The following is a 21663-nucleotide window of genomic DNA, read 5'->3' on the forward strand; positions in this document are numbered from 1 at the left end:
AACATTCAATAACATAATTAGTAGACTAAGTAAGACTTTCTGTTTTCAGTATAAGACAGCAGTGCTCTGATAACAAAAAGACATTCCTGTTCGATAATGAAAACACGAATGCCCTCCAGGAGGGTTTCTGGTTTCTGGAGATAGTTTTTAATCACTGGAAAGGGCAGGAAAAACAACAACAGGCTCCGAGGAAACACGAGACAGAGACTGACTGACTCCCACGGACAAGGCCACTTTGTTAACAAACCTAAAAATCAAAGTTCTTTTGTCCAGAACAGATGATTTTTATAAGTAAAATCCAATTTAAACAAACTATATATATATACTCAAGACACACTGTATTTTTCATAATAATTTATTTCATAAAAAATGTTGATTTGCCATACAAAACTGAAAATAAATATCCCAACACCCATCAAAACCATTCAATACTTTCAAAGTTCATGATGTTACAATACTTGAAAGCGGTAAATCGCAGTCACCGAGGAGATAGTCTCTTTTCAGGGTGCACATTTTGTTCACTACTTTAAAACGAAGCGATCGCTGACTCAGGTCTTCCTCTGAGATTCCGTCAAAGAAGAAATCTTCATTGAAGATGGGGTTCCGGCTTTTTCTGATGACGGTGCTTCGCTGCTTCTGGACTTTTCCAGGGACAAGTGAGAGGCTGACGCTGCAGTTGATAATTTTGGGATCCACGGAAAGGGGATAAAGGCCCTCGGCACTGATCAGTCGAACCCTCAGCCTTTGGTTTTCAAGGCAGTACTCTGCTGAAAGTCTCAGACTGCCATCTTTGCCAACGGGTACCATTCTTTCCTTCATCACTCGCTCTCTGTGCAGTGTCAGGTCCATGGGGAAGATGTTGGGTGGTGCTAGACTGTAGCTGTTGGGGAGTCCTTCAGGTAGCCCTTCTGATGCCCTCCTCATGATGTTTGGGCTGTTGTCAGTAGAGCTGCCCTCATCTGTGGACAGGGAGTTGTTTCTGGACACCATTGCCTTCCTCAGGTTTCTTGACAACAATAGTTCGTGGCTTAATGCTTTGAAAAGGGAAGACTTGCCAGGGGACCTGTTCAGCAACGGTGAGCTAAAGGGGGAGGATTCGGTAGATGAAGTTGTATCACTGTCCAGGGGGTGCTGCCACTTCAGGGTGCAGCCTCTCGGAGAGAGCTTGGAGGTCAGACTGTTGAGGCTAAATGAAGAGGGAGAAGATGAAGGAGAGGGGGAGGGGGAGACTCTCATGGTGCATGTACTGGATCGACTCCTGGGCAGCAGCAGAGGGGATGAACAAGGATCAGAATGGAAAATTGACTCCTTTCTCCTGGTGTGGGGGCTCTCTAACAAAGTGCAAAAGCCGTAACTGGTCTGAGCTTTAGCCAGGTGGGGAAGAGACAGGGCAGCTTGGCTCTGGGGATCTGCATTAGTGGTTTCCTCATCACTGCAACCATCATAGGGGATTTCATCCACACTTTCTATTTGAATAACGTGTGGACTGAGCGGCTTGTGAAAAACCACTTCTGTTTCAGGGCTGGATCTCCCACACGGAGGCACCTTGAAAGTGCGAGTCGCTCCTCTCTGCTCCGTATTCTTCACCTCCAGCAGGGACATGATTGTCGGTGGAATGCAGAACTCCGGGATGTTGTCAGGGGTGATGATATTTGGACACAGAGAAATCTTTTTGAACTTGTCAGCTTTTTCTCCAAACATGATATCACCGATTTTAAAGCTGAACTCTGCTGAAGGAAAAGGAAGGCTTGACCTCTCCACTGACATGCGGATCTTCTCCACCACCCACATGGGTCCTTTGGTTGAGTTTAAGAAACACTGTGAAGTAAATGAAAAAAAAACGTTGTTGTTTTTTTGTTTTTGTTTTTTTTGCTGGATTTAATTTTCAGATCAAAAAGCTGTTCATCTGTATCAACTTCTTCCTACCTTTTTTGCAGAAGACAGAAAATCCACAAGCTTGTTGTAAACGCAAGTCGCTGAGACAAGTTCTGATGGTGGCAGCAGTGGATGGAGGGTCAGCACACTGGCTTTTCCTGAGATGAAGGCGGGTTCAAATAAGAAGGAAACCAATAAATCTAACACACGCCCCCTTGTTCTGCTCAAACAAGAGCCTCCCTCTTTCCAGAGGTTCCCATGGAAATATCCAAATCACCAAAGCGGCCAGAGCCCCTTTAGTAGGTACTGTGACGCTCAGCCAGATAAGCTTTGAACGTGTCAACGTTTTTATACGTTGTTCTGCTATTATTTGTGTTTGTTTTTCCTATATTTGAGCTGTGCACTTACTTACTCTCAGAGTAAACCAATAACAATTCTGATGTAATTACTACATCTGACAGCAAAAGTACAACAAACATATGCTGCCGTGTGTAATTAGTTAAATGTTTTCAATTAAAACAGAGAGTATTAAGATGCACTGACATATTTCTTGCGCTGAAGAAGATTTTAATGGATGAATCATGGGAATATAGTACAGCTTGACACGTTCTACTTATGATTCCTGCTAAAACAATTCACTGATGCATTAAATCAGCAATATTCCCGAAGCAGTTTTTCTGCCATCACATATGTGGCCTTAAACTAATTCCCCCTTTTTTTTAATCTTTGAATGTTAAATAGAACGTTTTCAGATTTTTTTGTAGATGGTTGATTGGTTTTAGGCATGTACTTCATGCATAAATTAAATCTGCCTTGAAGATGGTAGAAAAGAGGAATAAAGGGTGGCATACATTTAAGCAGCTGTGAATTTGTCAAACAAAAAACTTCCAGTGTGGGTTTGTTTTTTAATCTATAAAAATACTAAAGAAACTGTAGTAAAATGGAATGTGAGTCACATATTTATGTAAACACATGCGACTGATTTTTGATGCATACATTGCCAAAGGAAAATGTAACTTTTGGTTCACCATTGATTTTTACTGACAATGCTTCCCTCTTGTGGTGATAAAAATAATTAGCTGACTGGATATTAAATTATTTATGCTTACCAAAGAAAAAATGACCAGACTAGGAAAAATTAAAGGGAAAGAAGATTATTATTTCTTTTTTAAATAACAGATGACTTTCAACTTTCAAGGTTTGTTTATGTGTCATCCTTTGTCTTCATTATTTGACAATTCTTTAACAAAGTAGCTTCAAATTGCCTTTTTTTGCAACAGAGTGACCGAAGATGAACAATGCTTGCCGCATTGAGCATGAGACAAGGTTCAAGTGCAATCTGTGGAGATAGCATGTGTTACCAGGCACAGAGTGACACCAGGACTAACAAAGCACTGAGGTACCAAAGTGTCCTAAAAGAGGAATTCTTCGAAATGTTTTCCCAACTGTTCAGTTGTCATCAGTATCTCAAGCGTGGCTTTTCTTTTTAGGCTTAGCAAACCAGATAATGTAAAAGCTCTTAAAAATGTAAATAAATCATAGAGAGTATTCTATGCAGTAAATTTGACCTTTGCCTAGCAAATGTGGATTAACGTGCACTTGGCAAAAAAAATCTCCTTTTTACTGACCTTTTTTATATGAAAATGCATCATTTTTCATGGAATAAGAGTATCATGAGGTTGACACAGACTTTAAATAGCGACTCGTCGCATTTCGGGCAGACACTCTGCAGAATTACAGGTTACTCCCCTAGGGCGGGTCAGTCAATTAACTCACCTGCTTAGCGTCCTATTTAAGTCAGGTGTACAATTGTTCATTCTCTCTTACCTTCAGCGCTCATTTTTTGCCCCTCCCTCCTCCCCGGCTTCCACCTGTGGGCTCCGTTACGGGGGTTTTTTGTTACCCGAAAGTGTAAGGAAAAAGAATTATCTCAAGGAATTGAACGGACCCTTATGCCAAAACGAAGTTGTGAATCGAATCGTGAATGCCAACCAAAAGAGGTGAAAATCTAAAGATGTTGTGAAATAAATATTCTTCTGCAAGAGTTGTCTGACTGAAATGATATTTCCCCTGTTTTTCTTGCTCTGGTCAGTTATTTGTCCTTAAGAACCTGGAAAAAGTCACGAGCTTTGTGATGTTGCAAAATATTAAGAATGTGTGTCATTATGCTGCTGTCCTATTATGTCATTATATCCAAACCCCTGTAATAGTTTCTCAGAAACGTTCAGAATGTGGGTGCGTCTGTTTCTCCATTAGGGGGCGGAACACGCTCAGGAAACAAAGGCTCAGTGGTCAGGCAGAGTGGAAGGCTTTCCCTGAAATCATTATTTAACATTTGTGGACATCTATTTCTGGACGTCCAGTTGAAATTTCAAGAAAACAGTTTTAGGGTACTGTTTTATTGAGAAAAAAAGAAGAAAAAGAAATCAAGTCTTTGTGCCATCCCAAGAGTCAGCCAACACACTCTCCATCCCGGTGGCATTTGTGTGAACTGCATTGGATGGATATTGGTTATTATAAGAACGTGACAGAGTGCTTCCCCCCAACCCCCCACCTCATCTTTCCTCATTGGTGGTTGCTCTTCTGGGTTGCTTCTAAAAGCTGCACATCATATGAAAAAGGAGTCTGGACATTTAAAAGTGTGCGTTCAGTGTCTGTGCGTAATTGGAGCTGATTTGTATAGAACAAACCTGTTTCTATTTATTCAGCAGTGAACTCTTTTTTTTAATTAGGCGAGACAAGAGGTGAGATTATTGCAGCCAACCTCTCTGCGTCGAATATTTTTTTTTCGTCTCCTTGATTTTATCCTCATCCCTCTCCACTGTACAATAAACGAGGAGGGGCTTGGTTCCGTGGAGGAGGCAGGCAGGCTGGCAGGCTGTGCTGCTGACTCGAACGTGGTGTGTGTCGCCTCGTCTGCATCCAAGTCAGCTCGCATGCTTCAGCTGGCGGGAGTCATCAGGTAGGTTTTGCAACATAATATTCTATCTTTTTTTTGCCTCAGTTTCTGATGGCGCCGTTTGTGCTACGCCTCACTACAAGGAGGAGGCGTAGCGCTCGGTGTCGGCTCAGCGCTGACAGCATTTGTGTTAAACAATCTGCAGGCGAGATCTTCATGTGATGTTCATGTTGCCGGGGGTTCTTTTTTTCCCCACCCTAACTCTCACATCATCCCTGCTCTATCGATTTAGCATCGATTGGTTTTCTGGATTTTGGCGCGTCATGACGAGACAAGTGTGCGTTATTTCCACCAATACGCGCCCCTACTTTTCCTCTTTCTCACTGACACATAAGGTACCGGGATGACTCTTGGATTGACCTACTTGTTTGCTGTTGTTGCTGCTACTGCATTGTAAATATTTAGAATTAGAAGCAGACGAAACGGGGTCCAGCTTCAGCATCCTTGCGGCTCCGCACACAAAAACGCGCTACATGAACTTGGACTTCAATGCTATCTGGATCGGCTCGACATCAAAGCAGACATCGACAGTGAGATTAGTGTGCATGCAGGGATGTGACCTCCGATGGTTTTTGAAAAGAAAAAAAAGAAGAAGAAAAAATTTTTTTTAAGAATGTGCTGCACGCCTTCATTGGATGCTCAGACTTTCAGCTTCCATGGCATGTTGTGGGTCACATTGGAGAATTAAGGGAAAAAAAAGGATATTAAATGCCTCCTTACATCCTCCATGATGCCATCTGATCTGTCTTATATATGATAGCTGATGAAGCAGATGTACTAGATTGACATCTGCTTCATTTGTGGTTGCTGTAAGAAAGGGAAAAAATGACACTCCCCATTTTCATATGAGAGTTTCCATTCAAATCTTTTCAGTAACATTGGGAATTGTCAGATTGTGCCATGAATCCAAACCAGGGTGACCTGACTTACCTGTGTGATATAATTAGAAGCCTCATGCTGCCTCAGCATCACGCTGACAGCTGCCTTTTTGGATAGCGTTGAGCAGCGCTGACATGCTTGGGGCTTGATTCCAGCTGGGAGTGCCTACCCTAAAAAGTCCCTCCCTGTGGTACAATGAGGATGAGTGTGGCATTTAAGCAGCCACATATTTGCTGGTTTAATGAATTGTTTGAGCTGTGGAGTGTTCATAGCATCAGGATTTTTAACAGTTTGCAAAATTTTGATTCGTTGAACTTCTGTGTAGCATTTGGGTTTGTCTAAATTTGAAATCTGGAAAAATGATAAAGATGCCTTATGGAATGTTTGGTATTTCTAAATAAATGTGTAATCTTAGTTTATATGTAAACTGTGTGATGATAGTTGGAAACACCAGGTTGTTTAAGTTTTCTTTTAGGTCTGCATTAGCTCAAATGGATGGAAGTGAGTCACCCTAGAAGACATATAACATTACATTAATTATTAAAAAGGAAAAAAAAAGCTCCTTGTTAAATTCCCAGCTTGCAACTATACCCTCAGTCAGAAATATCTCTAAAATAAAAGACCTGAAGATCTGAGAAGGTCAGAGATGAAAGCTTTCAGCAATAGATCGTGCTCGTTGGACTATAAGTTGCAGCAGCCAAAAAATGCATAATAAGGAAGAAATAGTATACACAGTAAGTCACACTTTATACAGACATTTATTTAACCAAATACAAGAAAAAGCACAGAGATTCCATCGTGAAAGGCAAATCATAATAGCAGAATAGATAAATAATAGACTGAATATTTGTATGCTTAACTACTGTAACACATTGATACTTATTTTGCTTCATGAAACAAAGGAGGAATCTTGTATATTAACACAACATATGAACAGTAAGAGAACCATAGCATAAAAATAACATGCTAACAAGTTAACTAAACTCTTTATATTACTTTACATCACTGAATAGGTTGAATTCTTCATCCTCGGTGTCACTTTTAAACAATTCCGCTTAGGCCTGCGTAAGAGTGAGCAGCGCTTCTTCTTTTGCAATACGGGCATTAGCAAATACTGAGACGCACCTAAAGTTCCCTCCAGCTGTTGTTGCTGATTTAAAATAAAAAATCACATAGAAGTTGCTCCTGAGTATAAGTCGCACCCACAGTCAAACTATGCAAAATAATGGGACTTAAACTCCAAAAAATGTGGTACTCAAAACTTCTATTTTCAGAGTATTTAGTTGCTTATAGTACTGGTTGATACTAACATCTAGCAATAGCAATTTGGCAAATTCATGGATGCAAAAGCAGAATATTTCTGAACAGACATCAAACTTTTCAAATGATCAAAAGGTCCCATACCTGGATTATTAGTGTGCCACATGCTGCATCTGTCATCCTGGGTTTACTATGTTGGATAGAAAAGAATACAATGATACAATAGAATGAGTTATTTTACAAATGTCCCACAACACAGTGGATACAATTAGACTACAGGAGCACCGATGTCACAAGCTCACATGTGGCGTGCAACTGCCAGAGGCACTGGACTCTTTTATCACACCAAACACAATAGATGTGATTCAAAGGAGCCAGTTGTAAAAAATGTTTGACATCAAGCTGAAAACATAATAAGCAGGGCAGTTCCTTATTAAGGTTCCATGCCTTCATTTTCAAAGCTTTTTATATCTTTAATACTGCAGAGGCAGTTAAAGCCAAGTGCAGTTCTAATGCTGCCTTTTTCTCTCTGAAGAGGTTATTATTGCTGTTTAGCCTTCAAAAACTATCTCTCTTACAAATACTTTTTTACATGCATTCTATGCCTAATAAGTTACAGTCAACTCAGAAACACGCGGTTGCTCTGCACGGCATGCTTTTGTGAAATCAGTGTTGATTAGGTCAGTGTTTTGGAACCTCCAGAGAAATATGCGATTCTCGCTCAGTTCCACAAATAACGCCATCATGGCCATGCATTCCAGCGTTTGTCTTCTGAGCCATTTAAATGTTCAGAATAAGTAGAGCTGCTCATCAGAAAAATGATTTTCCTCTCAGCTGCTGCAGTTGCTCTGTCATCAGGAATACAATCCAGGTTTGGAATTCCCCAGGAAACGTTTGGTTGCAGGGTGGGAAGAAAGGGCTTTGAGAGTCACTGGAGAGTGTGATTGTTGAGTCATATTTAATGCATGAATGTGTAGGAGGTGGAAACTAAAACACACCCCATGCTGTCGCTGTGACCCAGCCTTTTTTGTGTATTTGCTAGCGAGTGAAATAGACGTAAGGATTTCTCTCACCGCTGTCTGTATGATCGCAGCCTCATTAGGCTCTGGCTTCCTTCCAGATTTGGTTCTATGGAGAAAATACTTCTATTGGCTGCCTGTCATTCCTAAAGATCAAGCTTATCAGTCTGATCAGTTCTGTGTTTTTAGGTTTTCAGATGATTAAAGCAGATGCTGAAAAGTTTTCAGTGCACTTCTATAACAACAGAAAGATAAATTTGTCTATTTAATTATTTAATGTCCTTGACATAATTTGGCTTAATGAGTTGCATTTTTGAACCGACATGTATCAAGATCACTCTTTTGGTAAACGTGCAAAATTGTTGAGAACATTTTTTTAAACTGATCTAATCGAGGCAAGGGCTGTCCGGACAGGTTATGGAGGGGACACTTGGAAGCCCAATATTGTTGGCTGGTGCACTGCATGCCGTAGGTTTTACTGTACGTGTGCTCAGAAAGTCATGCAACTGTGCCAGTGATGCATAAGCAGGCCTCAGAAGTAGGTCAGAAAATACTGGCGTAGTGGTTCAGGTCAGTTGCTGTAGCGCAGCCTGTGGCACTTCTTTTCTGGGGGGTTAAATGAGATTCAAGTTTGAAGCCGTGGAAAAATGCACAATCCCAAATGGGAGGGTTGCTATATAGAAATGGGTATATTTTATGCCTTTCCAAGCACAGGGTCTTACCTTGAAATACTGTCCTACATGTTGCTGCTTGGCTGTTTTTACTAGTAAACATCATCAAAACAAAATCCAAACCCCCTTTTGTCTTGTCTTACAATCAGTGTGTATTTTGTGGTATTCAGTGGTATTCATTTGTAACGGTTACATTTGGCAACGTGCTCTGCTTGAACAAACTGAATCAAACAAATCATGTGATATATCTGCAAAACATCATGTGACATATTTAGCCTATTCAAAAAATAATCAAGTCAGCACACTTATGCTTTCAAAGACGCACCAGTAAAAACTGTGTTATTGTGGCATTTTTCTCATGATGGAGGCCCTTTATAAAGAAAATTAAGTTTGAAATAGCAATTCTGAGTATTTTTATATTCAAATTGTGGTGAATCAGGAGCAGACGAAAAAATGTTGTTGTAAAAAGATTGTATTTGTGATGCAGAAAATAGGCTGGGTGGCCCTTAACCTCCCTGCTCTGCTCAATTCTGATGCATCCACATGCAGACAAATAGATCCATGTATATCTTTATTTTCCTTGTCTGAGCGGTATCTGGCTAAAAACTGTACGGCCAGATAGCTCCAATATTAATATGTAAGCCTGTTTAAGCGTGTAAACAGATAGCTCAATTTTAGGGAACAGGAAGGGGGTCCCGCCCACATAATTTTCTCAGAGGTGAATTTCTAATGAACCATTGCCGCTCTGCAGAAACTATGGCCTAAATGACAGGTTTTTCAATTTCGGCATTAAACTAGCCTAATCATAATTAAAAGACCACTGAAAATACTTTTAAAATAGATCAAAAGATGACTGAAGTGGGTCTTTACTAAATCTGATGAGTGTTTGACAGAGCACTCCCTTAGAGAAACTGGAGGATCTCCCACATCTGAGGGTTTAGTCAGAATCATTTCCGCTGCTTTTATGAAGTAAAAACGTTTCTTTCTAGTGCTGTCTTTGCTAAGTTTGAATAGTTTTTATGTACCAGGCGAATAGTCACCTTGTTGTTACCTGCCCAGCTTTTCTGTGCTCTATTGTAAGCACACTGAGCCCGCTCTGAGCATCTCCTGTCAGTTAATATTTAATTGTGAGAAAAGCTTTTGAAGTGACACTCAAAAGACCATCACAAGGTCTTCTGTAAAGACTTTCCTCCAAGTAGACCCTGGATGGGTTGAAAACTGTCGAACTATTTTCCTGCTTCTGGGAATGTTGACCGTGCTCGTGTAGAAAAGCCTGTCAGTAGAATATTCTGCAAGTCTCTGATGTTTTGGTCTCCTCTCTGAGTATGCTGACTGTGTATATTACAGGCAGGGAGGTCTTTTAAGAACACTGCAGGAGGCACAGGTCATTTTCAGTGGGTTAGAGAGCACGATCCAGTTACAGCCATTATTGATTTGTTTCAATCCATTTTTAGATTCAGAGCAAAATCATTGTGTTAAGGGTCCAGTATGTAAAGAGGCTTTATGCATTTACATGATGACTCACTTCCAGATAAAGGAAAGAAAAACATTTTAATTCAACTGTTTTATGCCAAACTTAAAATCTGCCTGGCTTCTCTGTGGCGGCAAAGATACAGTAGATTGTGTAAATATCAGAGACACTGAAAGCAAGTGCAGGTGCAGGGGAATTCGGGGAAAATTTAAAAACGCAGCAAGAGTCTGGAGAGGTAATTCACATCATACGCAGACAATCAAAACGCAAGTAGAGATGACTCATAAGCAGTAATCACAACAGCTGAAACTTCTGTAAAATCTCATGCACAGAGTTGAAGTGAGCATGCTGAAAGAGCAGAAACGTAACGTAAATGACTTTATATCGCTGTTAAATGTAATTGTTGGTGATAAAGAAGGTTTTGGATCAGTGTCAGATCCTTTTGTGCATGCAGCTGTCAGACTTTCTCTGTGATGCTCCCAGGGGTAAGGACTCCTGTAGAGAAGCTAAAATTGCTGCTGTCCCACACCGCTCCTCGACAGACTGCAAGTACTGCTTACCGGGCAGAACTCCTTCCCCGCCCCCATCGCCCTGCCTCCTCTTTTTCTGGGCTCAGGGTCATGTTGTGTTGTGATGTCAGGAGTCCAGCTCCGCTCAAAGAAATGTGAACAAGCTCATCAAAATTATTGCATCCGGCAGAAGTGCATTTAGGATCTGCAGGCTGTGACTTGATTGTGTTTTTTTGGCCCTGTATGGTGTGTGCAGCTCATCAGCATTGCAGTGACCTTGTCGTCAGTGGAGGCAGCATCTAGAATTACAATTGCTGCTCAAATTCGGAAGAAAAGGTCGACTCAGGATTATCTGTTCCCTGCAAGGATATGAATTGTGCATTAAGCTTTGACCATATTGTTTCTGCATATATAGCCTTCTATTTTTAATTATCGTCATACAGGCACATCTAAAAATCAGAATATTTTGCAGATTTTTTGTTGGTCTTCAGGTCGATTCAAAAAGTGAACCTCATATTTTATGAGGGATCATTACACAAACACATTATTTTTTGTAGTTTTGATGACTATCACTTAAGTACTAAAAAAAGTATTTTTAATATATATTATCTGTAAATTGGAAAGACTTATTGCTTGTGGGTGTTAAAGTTTAGCTATTGGCTATTGGAAACGTGATCTGTAAACTGGTACATTTAAGCACAAAAAAAATCCAACTCCCTGCTTCAGTATAGCTCTACAGATGCTTGCAGTTGCTCTTAAAACCCAGTGCTTACTAAGGAAAGAATATTTCCTCTAATTACCATCGGGGGTTTCACTAACCATCATCAATAATGCACGTTTTGTGGCCTGTTATTAATCCTGCTTAAATATCCTTTTCTTTCCTAGGAACCACCCAACAGTCAGACGATCCAGTTTTTGCACACAGGGATCTTTATCGTTACAGCAAGCCTCTACACTCCTGTGGTCTTGGCTGGGCCACTTTAACATAAGTGCAAATCAAACAGTTGGAGCAGTGGAACTGTAAATATTGTAAAATAACACAATGCTCTTTTATTTTTTGTGTCCTCTTATTCCCCCTTAACCGTCTTACTAAAATACATTGAAGGAAGTCCTGGTTCTAAAAATCAATCAAAATCAGGCATACACAATATTAAACAATATTCTTAAGATGATTCATGACAGACATTGGACTTAATGCAATAACTTTCTTTGCTGAGTTTTAATTAAAGAAATATGCTGTCACAACACTGAATGTAGGAAACCATACAATGCTGCATTATGTTGCAACAAATTATACAGCCCAGAGGCTGATTTTAAAAGGGATGGTCCAATGCAAGAATATTTTTTTTTTATGATCACTGTCTCGCCTCCTTTCCCCATAGGAATGGGAAGGGGAGGAAGAGGAGATGTATTAAGGAATGTACAAATAAGGACGTTAAAAACAGAACAACTCGAGCTGAATTTTGTCTGTAAATCAAAAAGTTCGTTTCTTTTTTTTCATCCAGAATTTTACATAAAATGCTCAGCATAAATGTTGTGGGTTTTTTTTTTTTTGTTTCATAATGAAATGACAGAGATGGTCACAAGTACTGCATGTTTTGCATGTCCAAGTTAAGACTAGCGGTATCTTCCAGTCTCAAGTCTTAAAACAGCAACAAACACACACGCTTGCATTTCACAAGGAAGGTGGGACCTTGGACCATCTGTCCCCTACCCCATCCCTGGTAGGGGGTATTGGGCCCTTGGCAACGCGGCTGTGTCCCTGGGTGCTGGCTTCCCGGGCCTGGCAGCCCTCTCTCCACGCAGGGAGAGGGATCCCTGAGTTCTCTGGTAAGACCAAGAGCTAGTGATCACATTACATCTGAGCCTGGGGGTGTCCTTGCCCTGTGGTGTGGGTTCTGGTCCCTGCCCCTGAGCGCTGGGCCTCGCCAAATTTCGAACTGTAGGCGAGCCTGGTCAGGCCATGTTTTACAAAACTTCCTGTGGACTCCCTCCTCCCCTGGGTGTCCTCCTCCTGGGCGGGGATGGCTGGCCCCTGCCTTGCTCTCTATCTGCTGCCGTGCGGGTTTTGGGGGGTTCTGGCTGCCGCTGCTGCTGCGGTGGGGGTCTTGGTGTGGGGATGGCTGGGCACTCTCCCTCCTTCTTTTTACATTCCATCATCCATTTTAGAAGAACATAAAGACTCACTTGAGCACAGGTGTTAGCTCACCTTTGCACAAATAGTTTGCGTGATTGAATGAAATGTTTCACACTAGTTGATTTGAGTGCATAGGTATGCGTGTAGGAACATTATTTGCATTGTGTAAATGTTGACATCTGAACATTTTTGGAGCCAACAGGTAAGTTTATAACATTTGGGTGAGTGTGTGGACAGGCCCCGCCCTTATAGACTTGTAGTACATCTGAACCTCACTGTAATGAGTACAACCATCCAGAAACTTGTTGCTTTATGCTGCTTCATGGTTTTACATCCCCCCGCTCTTTCTATAACAACCCCCTACCCCCCCTCTCTCTTCTTCCCTCCTTTCCTTTTCCGTCAGGTCCAACACAAAAGATTTTCAAATATGATTTAAAGGAATAAAGTTTGGCCTCGATTACAAAAGGGGTTTATTCAGACATCCCTCTGGTTTGTCAGAAGATTCATTACACCTGTTGTCAAAATAGAATATATCCAACACAAGAGGCCTTCAGCTCTCATCTGTTTTCCCAGCTGTTGGACAGGACAAGTTAAAGTTATTACCGGTAAATAAATTAAAAAAATAAGACTAGCGGTATCTTCATGTCTCAAGACTTAAAAGAATATTTTATTATCACAAATTGTTATTAAAGTCTTTTAAATAGCTTGTTGGAACACAATAACAGACAGTTGATGTTTCTACAGTCTCAATGCAATAGAGAGCTTTTATTTATAGACCTGACAGTGATGACCTGGCAATTAAAACTAAGAATAAACAAAATAGCATTGTTCATTGTCCCAAAACTAAAGTCTAGTCTCCATTTTTTACACTTTAGACTTTAGTGGAACCCACATCCCAGCTAAGTCCCCATCTCTGCTGATAGTCATATTTTTTTATTTATTTCTGACATAATGTATGTTTACGCTAGTAATTGTAAGACTGATATAAATGCTCTTTTAATTCAATAAATATATACATGAATACATTAATTCACTCTAACCTTTTAGTCTGTATTTTGGCAAAAACTGCTTCTTCCCAGTCTAAGGGTCTGAGAGTTTTCTGTGGATTCATTCATCAAATGGGCATTTTGCACACCACCACCATATCTGAGCTAGGGGTTATCGTTGCAGATCCGACCTGTGTAGGAGGTTATATGTAGTTTGTCAGAGAGCATATGTCATATGTACTAGATAACACTCACAGATTGGTTTCAAATCTTTCATAAAAACATTTTCCCTGATAGACCTAAAGCGAAAAAAGAAAAGGCCCAATCTAGAAAAGTTTTATAGAATCTGTTTGTTTCAGACACAAAATAAATTTTTTTGATGTACATTTATATTCCTGCTAAACTGTATATCACATCAGACTTAATCATTTTTAAATTCCAACTGAAAGCTTACCTTTTTAGAAAAGCTGTTGGTATTAGTAGTTGGCGGTTTCTTATTTTCTTTTACTCATTGTAAAAACAGAAACAGGTGCTTCAGGTTTATGAAAAATGTTCATGATTTATAAATACACTTTAGACAATCACTAATTTAAAGCAGTGTGGAAATGACTTTAAATTTAACTTTAAACTAAATTTAAAAAAAAAAACAATTCATAGTCTCAGTATGTAGGTAGCAGTTACAAAAACATGTGTATTATGACACTTCAAAAGTCTAAATGGTGTAGCTTATAATTCATTTTAAATTTAATTTATCTCCAATATTATTATGTCATGATTTTAATCCCAAAATCCCAAAAAGCATTTTTTGGTCTCATAGGTTTTTTTGTTGAATCCTTGGTTGCAGTGATCTTCTTCTTGGTTTCAATTTATGCCATTAGATTTTTTTTTTATCTTTATCTTTTCAACATGACTTAAAAATTGTAAAGCTAAAGTCCAAAAACATTGGAGATTATTTGCCATTTGACTTATACAGTAGTGAAGGAAAATAATCTGATTGAGTTTTAGCTGCTCTGTTAGAGATCTGAGATTTGCTGTGTTGTGTGGGAATGCTGTATGTTTCTCCATCTTGGTGGACAAAGATTCCTCTGTGGTGGAGTCACACTGATAGAGTAAGTAATGAAATGACAAAGATAAAAGAGTGCAGCTTTTTTTTCTTTTCAACTTACGCCACACTCTTTTTTTATTTCTTCTAATGCTGTTTTTTCTCTTTCCTGATTAGATCAGTTGTTATCCGAATGTTAACAGCTGCAAAAACCTTTGTTCAGTCAGAACATGAAAAACTTTAATAAACGTTGTTCATTTACAAAAATAACATTACTAAAATTATTTTTGATGATTTAAAACATTAAAAAAATTAACTGAAATCAACTGGAGTCATCTTTGACCAAGAGCTGAAGATTCTTTCCACCATTGCGAGACTTTCTTCATATGCAGTAAAACTTTATCAGTTCGATTGTAACATATCAACGATTGATCAGAAAACAAGCTACTTAACGAACTGGAATTCTAAATAAGAACTAATTAAAAATCTACGTTTAAATATATGTATTTGTTGCATGTATATACACTAAATGCATTTCAAAAGTGGCTTTATGTTTACTTATATTTTACTTTTGTCAATGAAAGGTCTTAGCAACCAGATTTGTTATTGGCCTATGAGCAAAAAGCAGTTTCTGCGGATTCCGACTAAATGTAACATGTTTAAATTGAACTTCCCCAGCTTTCACCAATAGCCTCAACATGTGGATTTAAAAAAAAATCATCACTACAATTAAGTTTGTTACGCTTTACTCCCTAATTATTGACCTGATGCTACAATATCTGTCTGGTATTTATGCTTTCTTACCACCATCTGTGGTATTTAGCAACATCGTAAAACTTGTATCCTCTTGTCAAAATGGCTTTTACTGAGAATTACAAACAAAAACAGTCTTTTTTCATTTTCTTGTTTTTAATATAAAACTAAAACATTACTTCATGAAAAAGGCAAGTCACTTTCTACTGGTGTCACCCATTTGTAGTCAATTATTATTTTTCATTATTTTTTGGCTTACGTTCAGTCAAGCTAGAAGCATTTGGGAATATACTTCTCTACTAAATATGTGTGTTAATACATACCAAGAATGGTGGCAGATAAGCAACACCTGATCTTTTGTGTCCACTGTTAGATTCACATTAAAACAGCGCCTATAATGAGAGGTTTTTGAAATGTGTGCAGGACAGATAGATAGATAGATAGATAGATAGATAGATAGATAGATAGATAGATAGATAGATAGATAGATAGATAGATAGATAGATAGATAGATAGATAGATAGATAGATAGATAGATAGATAGATAGATAGATAGATAGATAGATAGATAGATAGATAGATAGATAGATAGATAGATAGATAGATAGATAGATAGATAGATAGATAGATAGATAGATAGATAGATAGATAGATAGATAGATAGATAGATAGATAGATAGATAGATAGATAGATAGATAGATAGATGTAGAATTTTTATTCAAAAAAATCTCAAATAAAGGTTGTGAAGCTGTTTTTATGTATGTGTGAGTTTCTGTGTCTGTTGCACAGCGTGCCAACACAGAAATTGTGCGGTGCTTTAAGATACATGTCCTGTCTTTTCACTTTGTCTCCTCAACTGACTCACATGAAAACAATGATTGTACGTGACTCACAGCAGCTGTTGGCTGAAGGAGAGCAGGCATGTCAAACCAAGCAAAGTGAGGTGTCTCAGGTCAGTTATTCCATTAGTATAGAAAAATGTAAAACAGAATTGGCAATTATGTGAATTTATGCAAATAGATGGACACAGTTCTGTTACTTTTGCTTGAACTATTCTTGCAGTCATGAACAAATAATGCTTTTCTAAATACGTCTTTTTCAGCTTTTTAAATTATTACTTTAAATTACTTTGCTGCGATTTTTAACATTTTCTGCAGACATTCTTTTAGATGAAACAGAAATTATGATTTAAATCTGTCTTCTATGTTTTTATTAATTATTTTATTATATTAGCTCTGTTCTTATTAACTGTTTTTGCTCATGTGTTGTAAAGCGTCTTTGTGTGCCATTTAAAGCGCTATACAAATAGGAAAGAACTAAAGATTATGTTGTAGGGTATTTTCTGCACTACCTGATTGATGAGCTAAAAAAACAAGTAGATTATTAGTAATCATCGTTAATCTTCAAAAATGTAATCATGATACGTGCAGCTTCCTCTCCATTAATTACATACATCTCATTGCATGCAGAAGATAATTATAGTTATCTAATGTTGTAACAGGTGCAGGAGACTCCAAAAATAGCTTGGCTGTTTTTATACTATTGCTTAAGCTATTCTTCCAGCTTCTTCAGCACTGATAAATCAATCTTCAAGTTAAGACTTAATTTATAGAAATGTATGCTGCTATGTAACCATAAACACACCATAGTTGAGGAATTGCACCTTCAGAGAAACAAAACTATAAATGTATCAGATTTGGTGTAAACTCTAAAAATGATGGGATTTGTTGGGCTCTGACTGATGCACCCATTGCAGATGTTGTTGAGTAGATTAACAAGGACGATGTGTCTGAGGTAGTCTGAAGGTACTTTGAATTTGAGTCTTGATCATGACATAATCACATTTAGTGGCAGATTTAAGAGGACATTTCTATGTGAAATGACCCTGGTTTCTTACTGAAAAAGGCGTGGGTTCCGCGTTATAACCAGAAACACTCTGTGGGCTGTACTTCTGTGTACAAACACAGAAATGCATTTATCTGAACGTTTCATTCTCTCAAATGGAGTTGTTTCAAAAAACATTCATAACAGAAAAAGTAGACCAAAAAAAATCACAATTTCTTGCCATCCTTCCCATCTGTTCAGCCCAGCCTGTAAGCAGCTGTTTGCTTCTATCTATTACGTCTTCATTTTTCACTGACATATAGATTGAAAGGCCCTCAGCTAATGGAAGGCTGTTGCCCACCCGCAGTGGACATGTTACGCCTGCAAGGCTAAACCCCTGAGATGAGGCTGTCTTCCCTCCAATCTGGATGGAACGGTGTCAGATAACTTTGTTAGGTATGCGTGCCTGCTTGGGATCAAGGGTCATGCTGGTTTCTAATGACCCCAAGTGCCTGTCCTCTCTTTGAAAACGACATGAGGTGTCTGGTTTGATGCTCTAGGCTTCAGGTAATTCTTCATTTCTGCTGCTTGGCTTCTGCTGTGTGTCATTCATTAGCTATGCTTTCTGGCCTTTTCATAATCCAAAATCAAATATACTACTGCCACATGCAGGATTATTGATGCTGTTATTTAATGACTGTCAGGATCTCTAGCGTTTATTTGTGATATATGGTCTGCATGAAGAGCTCATACTGGGAAACATGCACTATATTTTTGGCTTGATTTGATTCCTCTCTGCTTCGGAAAAGGCTGTCATAAATTACAGGAATCTTATGGAGGGAAACACCGTTAAGTTTTATAAATCCCCTGCTGAGAGGAGGGACAAAGAGACAGTGGAGGAGGCTGTGCTCTAAAGGGGCGATCTGTATGCAAGTTCAGTGGGAGACAGCATCCTCAACTCATGGCCCAAGCTCTGAGGCATCCCTTTGACTGGTCTGGTTTCCTATGTAAGGTGGCGTATTTCGCTCTTCCTTAGCCTTGCCTTTAAAGTTTTTCTTTAAGGTGGAACTAATTTGTTTTATGAGTAAGATAGAGGTTAGAAAAGGTTTACTCTCTCAGTCTTAAATCAAGTGAAACGTTCTGTCATTTCAACCGACAACCTGATGTGCAGCTAGCGTTTCCTGTGCCCACAGCCGGTTCACATATCCCATTCGCTAGATGGATGTCTACCCTGCTTTACAGCAGAATCCTGGGACTAACTGAATTACACATGCTCCTTCTTAGCTTCTCAGTCCCCTGAGATTGTTCAACTAATCATTTAGAATCTATGCTTTGAGTGTGTTCTTATGAGAGAGCCTCTGAAATTCATTTTCTATCTGTAACATCTAACTTTTAAATGCAATAAAATGATCTTCTAAAAGGTACTTAACCTGCTAGCCTCTAGATCAGTTCACATTTTAATCACTTGGTGATCTCTGCTGCAAACCAATCAATGTAATAGTCTATTTTTCGTCCCAATCTTGTTTTGCAACACACACAAAAAAAGGGAGACTGATATTGCTAAAAAATGTTACTGTCCCTATGGTCAAATTCCTACCCTACTCACTACATGGTGCACTATACAGTGCTTTCGCCATTTTGTAGTGCTGTCCAAATCTACAATTCCAAAATCGAGTGCCCTAGAAATGTCCCAGAAGTCTCAGTGAAACACCAGTGTGCATCAATGCTCAATAGATTGGCGAATATAGACCACAATGCGTTACGTCTAAACAATTTTTGCCAAAAATTTTTATTTAAATATATATTTTTTTAATAAAGACGTCATATTCACTGTTTATAAAAAAAAGTAGTGAGCATGGGGTCCAAATTGCTTATAAAATCCAGGACACTAGATGGTCCCACACTATATAGTTTTTTAGTAGTTAGGGCTTTGGGGGGGAATTCAGACAAAGCCTGTGGTTATGCCAACTCCCAGCCTTATTTGTAACATGTAAAAAAAAACGCAGTGTAAAACCGCTACACATTAATCATGTTAGCTACCCCTTGTTTGCAACTCGTACAAAAAAACAGACGGACATTTTGACAGAGCACCGTGTTCCTCTCAAAATCCCTTTAGCATCAGTAAACACAGCCAGAATTAATCCATATATAAGGCGCTCTGTCATTTTTAGAAAAAAATTAAGGCTTTTGTGTTCGCCTTCTAGTGCGAAAAATACGGTAGTCTAAGGTTTGAAATATCAAGCTTTAGACTTCATCACAAAGTCTAAATCAAATAAACTGGTAATATCTCAGTATTCTAATCCTACTAATGTCTCTATTACCTGTAAAATATAAGACATTTATATTTCAAATACAGCTTTTAAAAAAGATTCTTGAGGAATATCATCGTACTAGCCAGAAACTGTGCTCTTTTGCATGTCAACTGATTCTGCAACACATTCTTCAAATCAAAAATATTAGTTTGACATATTGTTAGTAAAAATAAACTTGTGTTGCTTTGCTGTATCCCTCCTCAGATAATCTGAAAACTCAAATGAAAAATTTATTTACCCTTGCTTTTTCAGCTCTCAGCTCTCATTTTCCTGTTACAAACATACATTGTTATGCATAAAAGCCTGCTGGACAGTTGGCTGTGGTATCGTGCAAAAGATCTTTTGCATTATTTGTCATCTAGTGTTTCTTACTAAAATACTGTCTCATGATACCATCTGATCAAAGGCCGTTGTACAGTAATTGTGCAATTGTTGATCCTTTCCAAGTCAATTAGAAATGGCAATTCCTTATCAAGTTTTATTTTCAGAAGTCTGCAGTCATTTTTGCAGTCTATTGATGCTCTGGCTTTCAGCTTTCTCCATTTCCACTTCAGCTGGTGTGAAGGTTGTTTTTAATTGACGTGTTTGGTGTTCCTGGGGGGCATCATAAAAATGATGACGCGCGTCTGTTTAAACTTGTTTTGCACCAAAAAAATAAAATTATATTGCTGTTTGAACATTTTTCCTTTTTTCTTTTTAATCAAAGATAATGTGTGTGTAGCAATGCAGTGGCAGCACATCCACAACCCAGAGCATTTTCGTTTTTTAATTAATCATTCTTATTTAATTAGAAATGAATACTCTAATATTCTGTGCTCTCATTACTTTGAAGCTTGGAGTCAATCTGCAGCAATTTTGTAAAAGACAATCAAAATATCTTAGAATATTAAAACTTATTAGAAATTCAATTTGAAGAGCAACATAATTTCAATTTAAATTGCACACAGTGACTGAAATAAACTCTTAATCTCATAAAATGTCAGTGGTGGCAATCTTAAACTCTCCATTTCAGTTTGTTTTATCAAGCTTGTCGTGATTAGTTTTTTTTTTCCTGAAAAATGATCATGTAAAATTATAATATCTTTTGATGAATAAAATAAAAGCACTTATTACATTATGAAAGGCTAAATAGTGCATTTGGCTCTTTTTTCCCACCTTTATAGAGACATTAAAGCCTATTTGTGCAATGCCAACTGTAAAGCTACTTTTAATTTAGTTAGTATTTAGGTGAAAATGAAAACTTCAATATTTTCTTTTAATTTTAACTTTTAAGACCAATAACCTCCACTGTTTTCATTTAGAGCTTCCCCACTTTAAACTAAAGGGTTTCAATTAAAGCCTAAATATTACAAAATGAGGTTACATGCATCAATAGTTGTGCGCTGTGCCGAGTTATGATTCACTGTTTGTGTTTTCTTATCACTTCGGATTATTCCACACCAGCCTGTTGTTTACTCACCTGCCCAACAGCATCTGAACATTTGTGGTGCTCCAGAAGACTGCTGGCGTTTGAATTCCGCATTGTTAACATGAGGACACACTGTCATCTTGGGTATGGTGTTGTGAATGATTCATTATTGTTAAGCTTCCCAGCTGCAGCCTTCAGACTGAGATGCACAGGGGAGATGCTTCTTCCATGGTCAGTGCTGCAACTCTCTTGGTGTTAACTCCCCTTCAATAACAGTCAGAACAACAGGACTGTTTACTGCCAGATGGTGTGATGGTGAAGTACTTCCAAAAGATACATTTTCAAATGAGGACATAACTTTGTGTTTTTGGCAAATAAAAAAAAATCATTATATTCATTGTGAATTTTATAGTTTTAGCAATTATTTAAGTCTTGATCAGGCCTAGTTGTCACAAGAACAGGCAGACGACTGGATTCAAATGCAGCTGGTCTATTAGCTCAGCTAAAAGTCCACAAAGCTGAATCGGGGTCCGGCAGGCAGGGGTTGATAATAGGCA

General features: G+C 38.5%; 2 protein-coding genes across 6 annotated transcripts in view; one reads left to right on the top strand and one right to left on the bottom strand.

Annotated features, from left to right (window-relative positions):
- Window positions 1-339: 339 nt before the first annotated feature.
- LOC101155765 (C2 calcium-dependent domain-containing protein 4C) lies at window positions 340-2115 on the bottom strand. Its single transcript, XM_023955799.1, has 2 exons — window positions 1927-2115; window positions 340-1818 (listed from the first exon to the last, which is right to left on the bottom strand). Exon 2 carries the CDS (start codon window positions 1789-1791, stop codon window positions 442-444), a length of 1350 nt encoding a protein of 449 aa, XP_023811567.1. The 5' UTR covers window positions 1792-1818; window positions 1927-2115; the 3' UTR covers window positions 340-441.
- A 2404-nt stretch (window positions 2116-4519) lies between these two features.
- The window catches only part of tln2 (talin 2), an 88131-nt gene continuing 70987 nt past the window's right edge, over window positions 4520-21663 (top strand). For 4 of the 5 annotated variants that reach the window (XM_020704056.2, XM_020704057.2, XM_020704058.2 and 1 more), the window contains exon 1: window positions 4520-4837. The gene's annotated coding sequence lies outside the window, so the exon portion shown is untranslated. The remainder of the gene's footprint in view (window positions 4838-21663) is intronic. The other variant, XM_020704055.2, reaches the window with a different exon arrangement.

The sequence above is a fragment of the Oryzias latipes genome, chromosome 6, assembly GCF_002234675.1.
Source record: "Oryzias latipes chromosome 6, ASM223467v1".
In the NCBI taxonomy this organism is placed as follows: Eukaryota; Metazoa; Chordata; class Actinopteri; order Beloniformes; family Adrianichthyidae; genus Oryzias; species Oryzias latipes.

Coding starts and splice junctions, on each gene's coding strand:
- LOC101155765 (XM_023955799.1), bottom strand. CDS start 1,791: ATGTGGGTGGTGGAGAAGATCCGCATGTCAGTGGAGAGGTCAAGCCTT.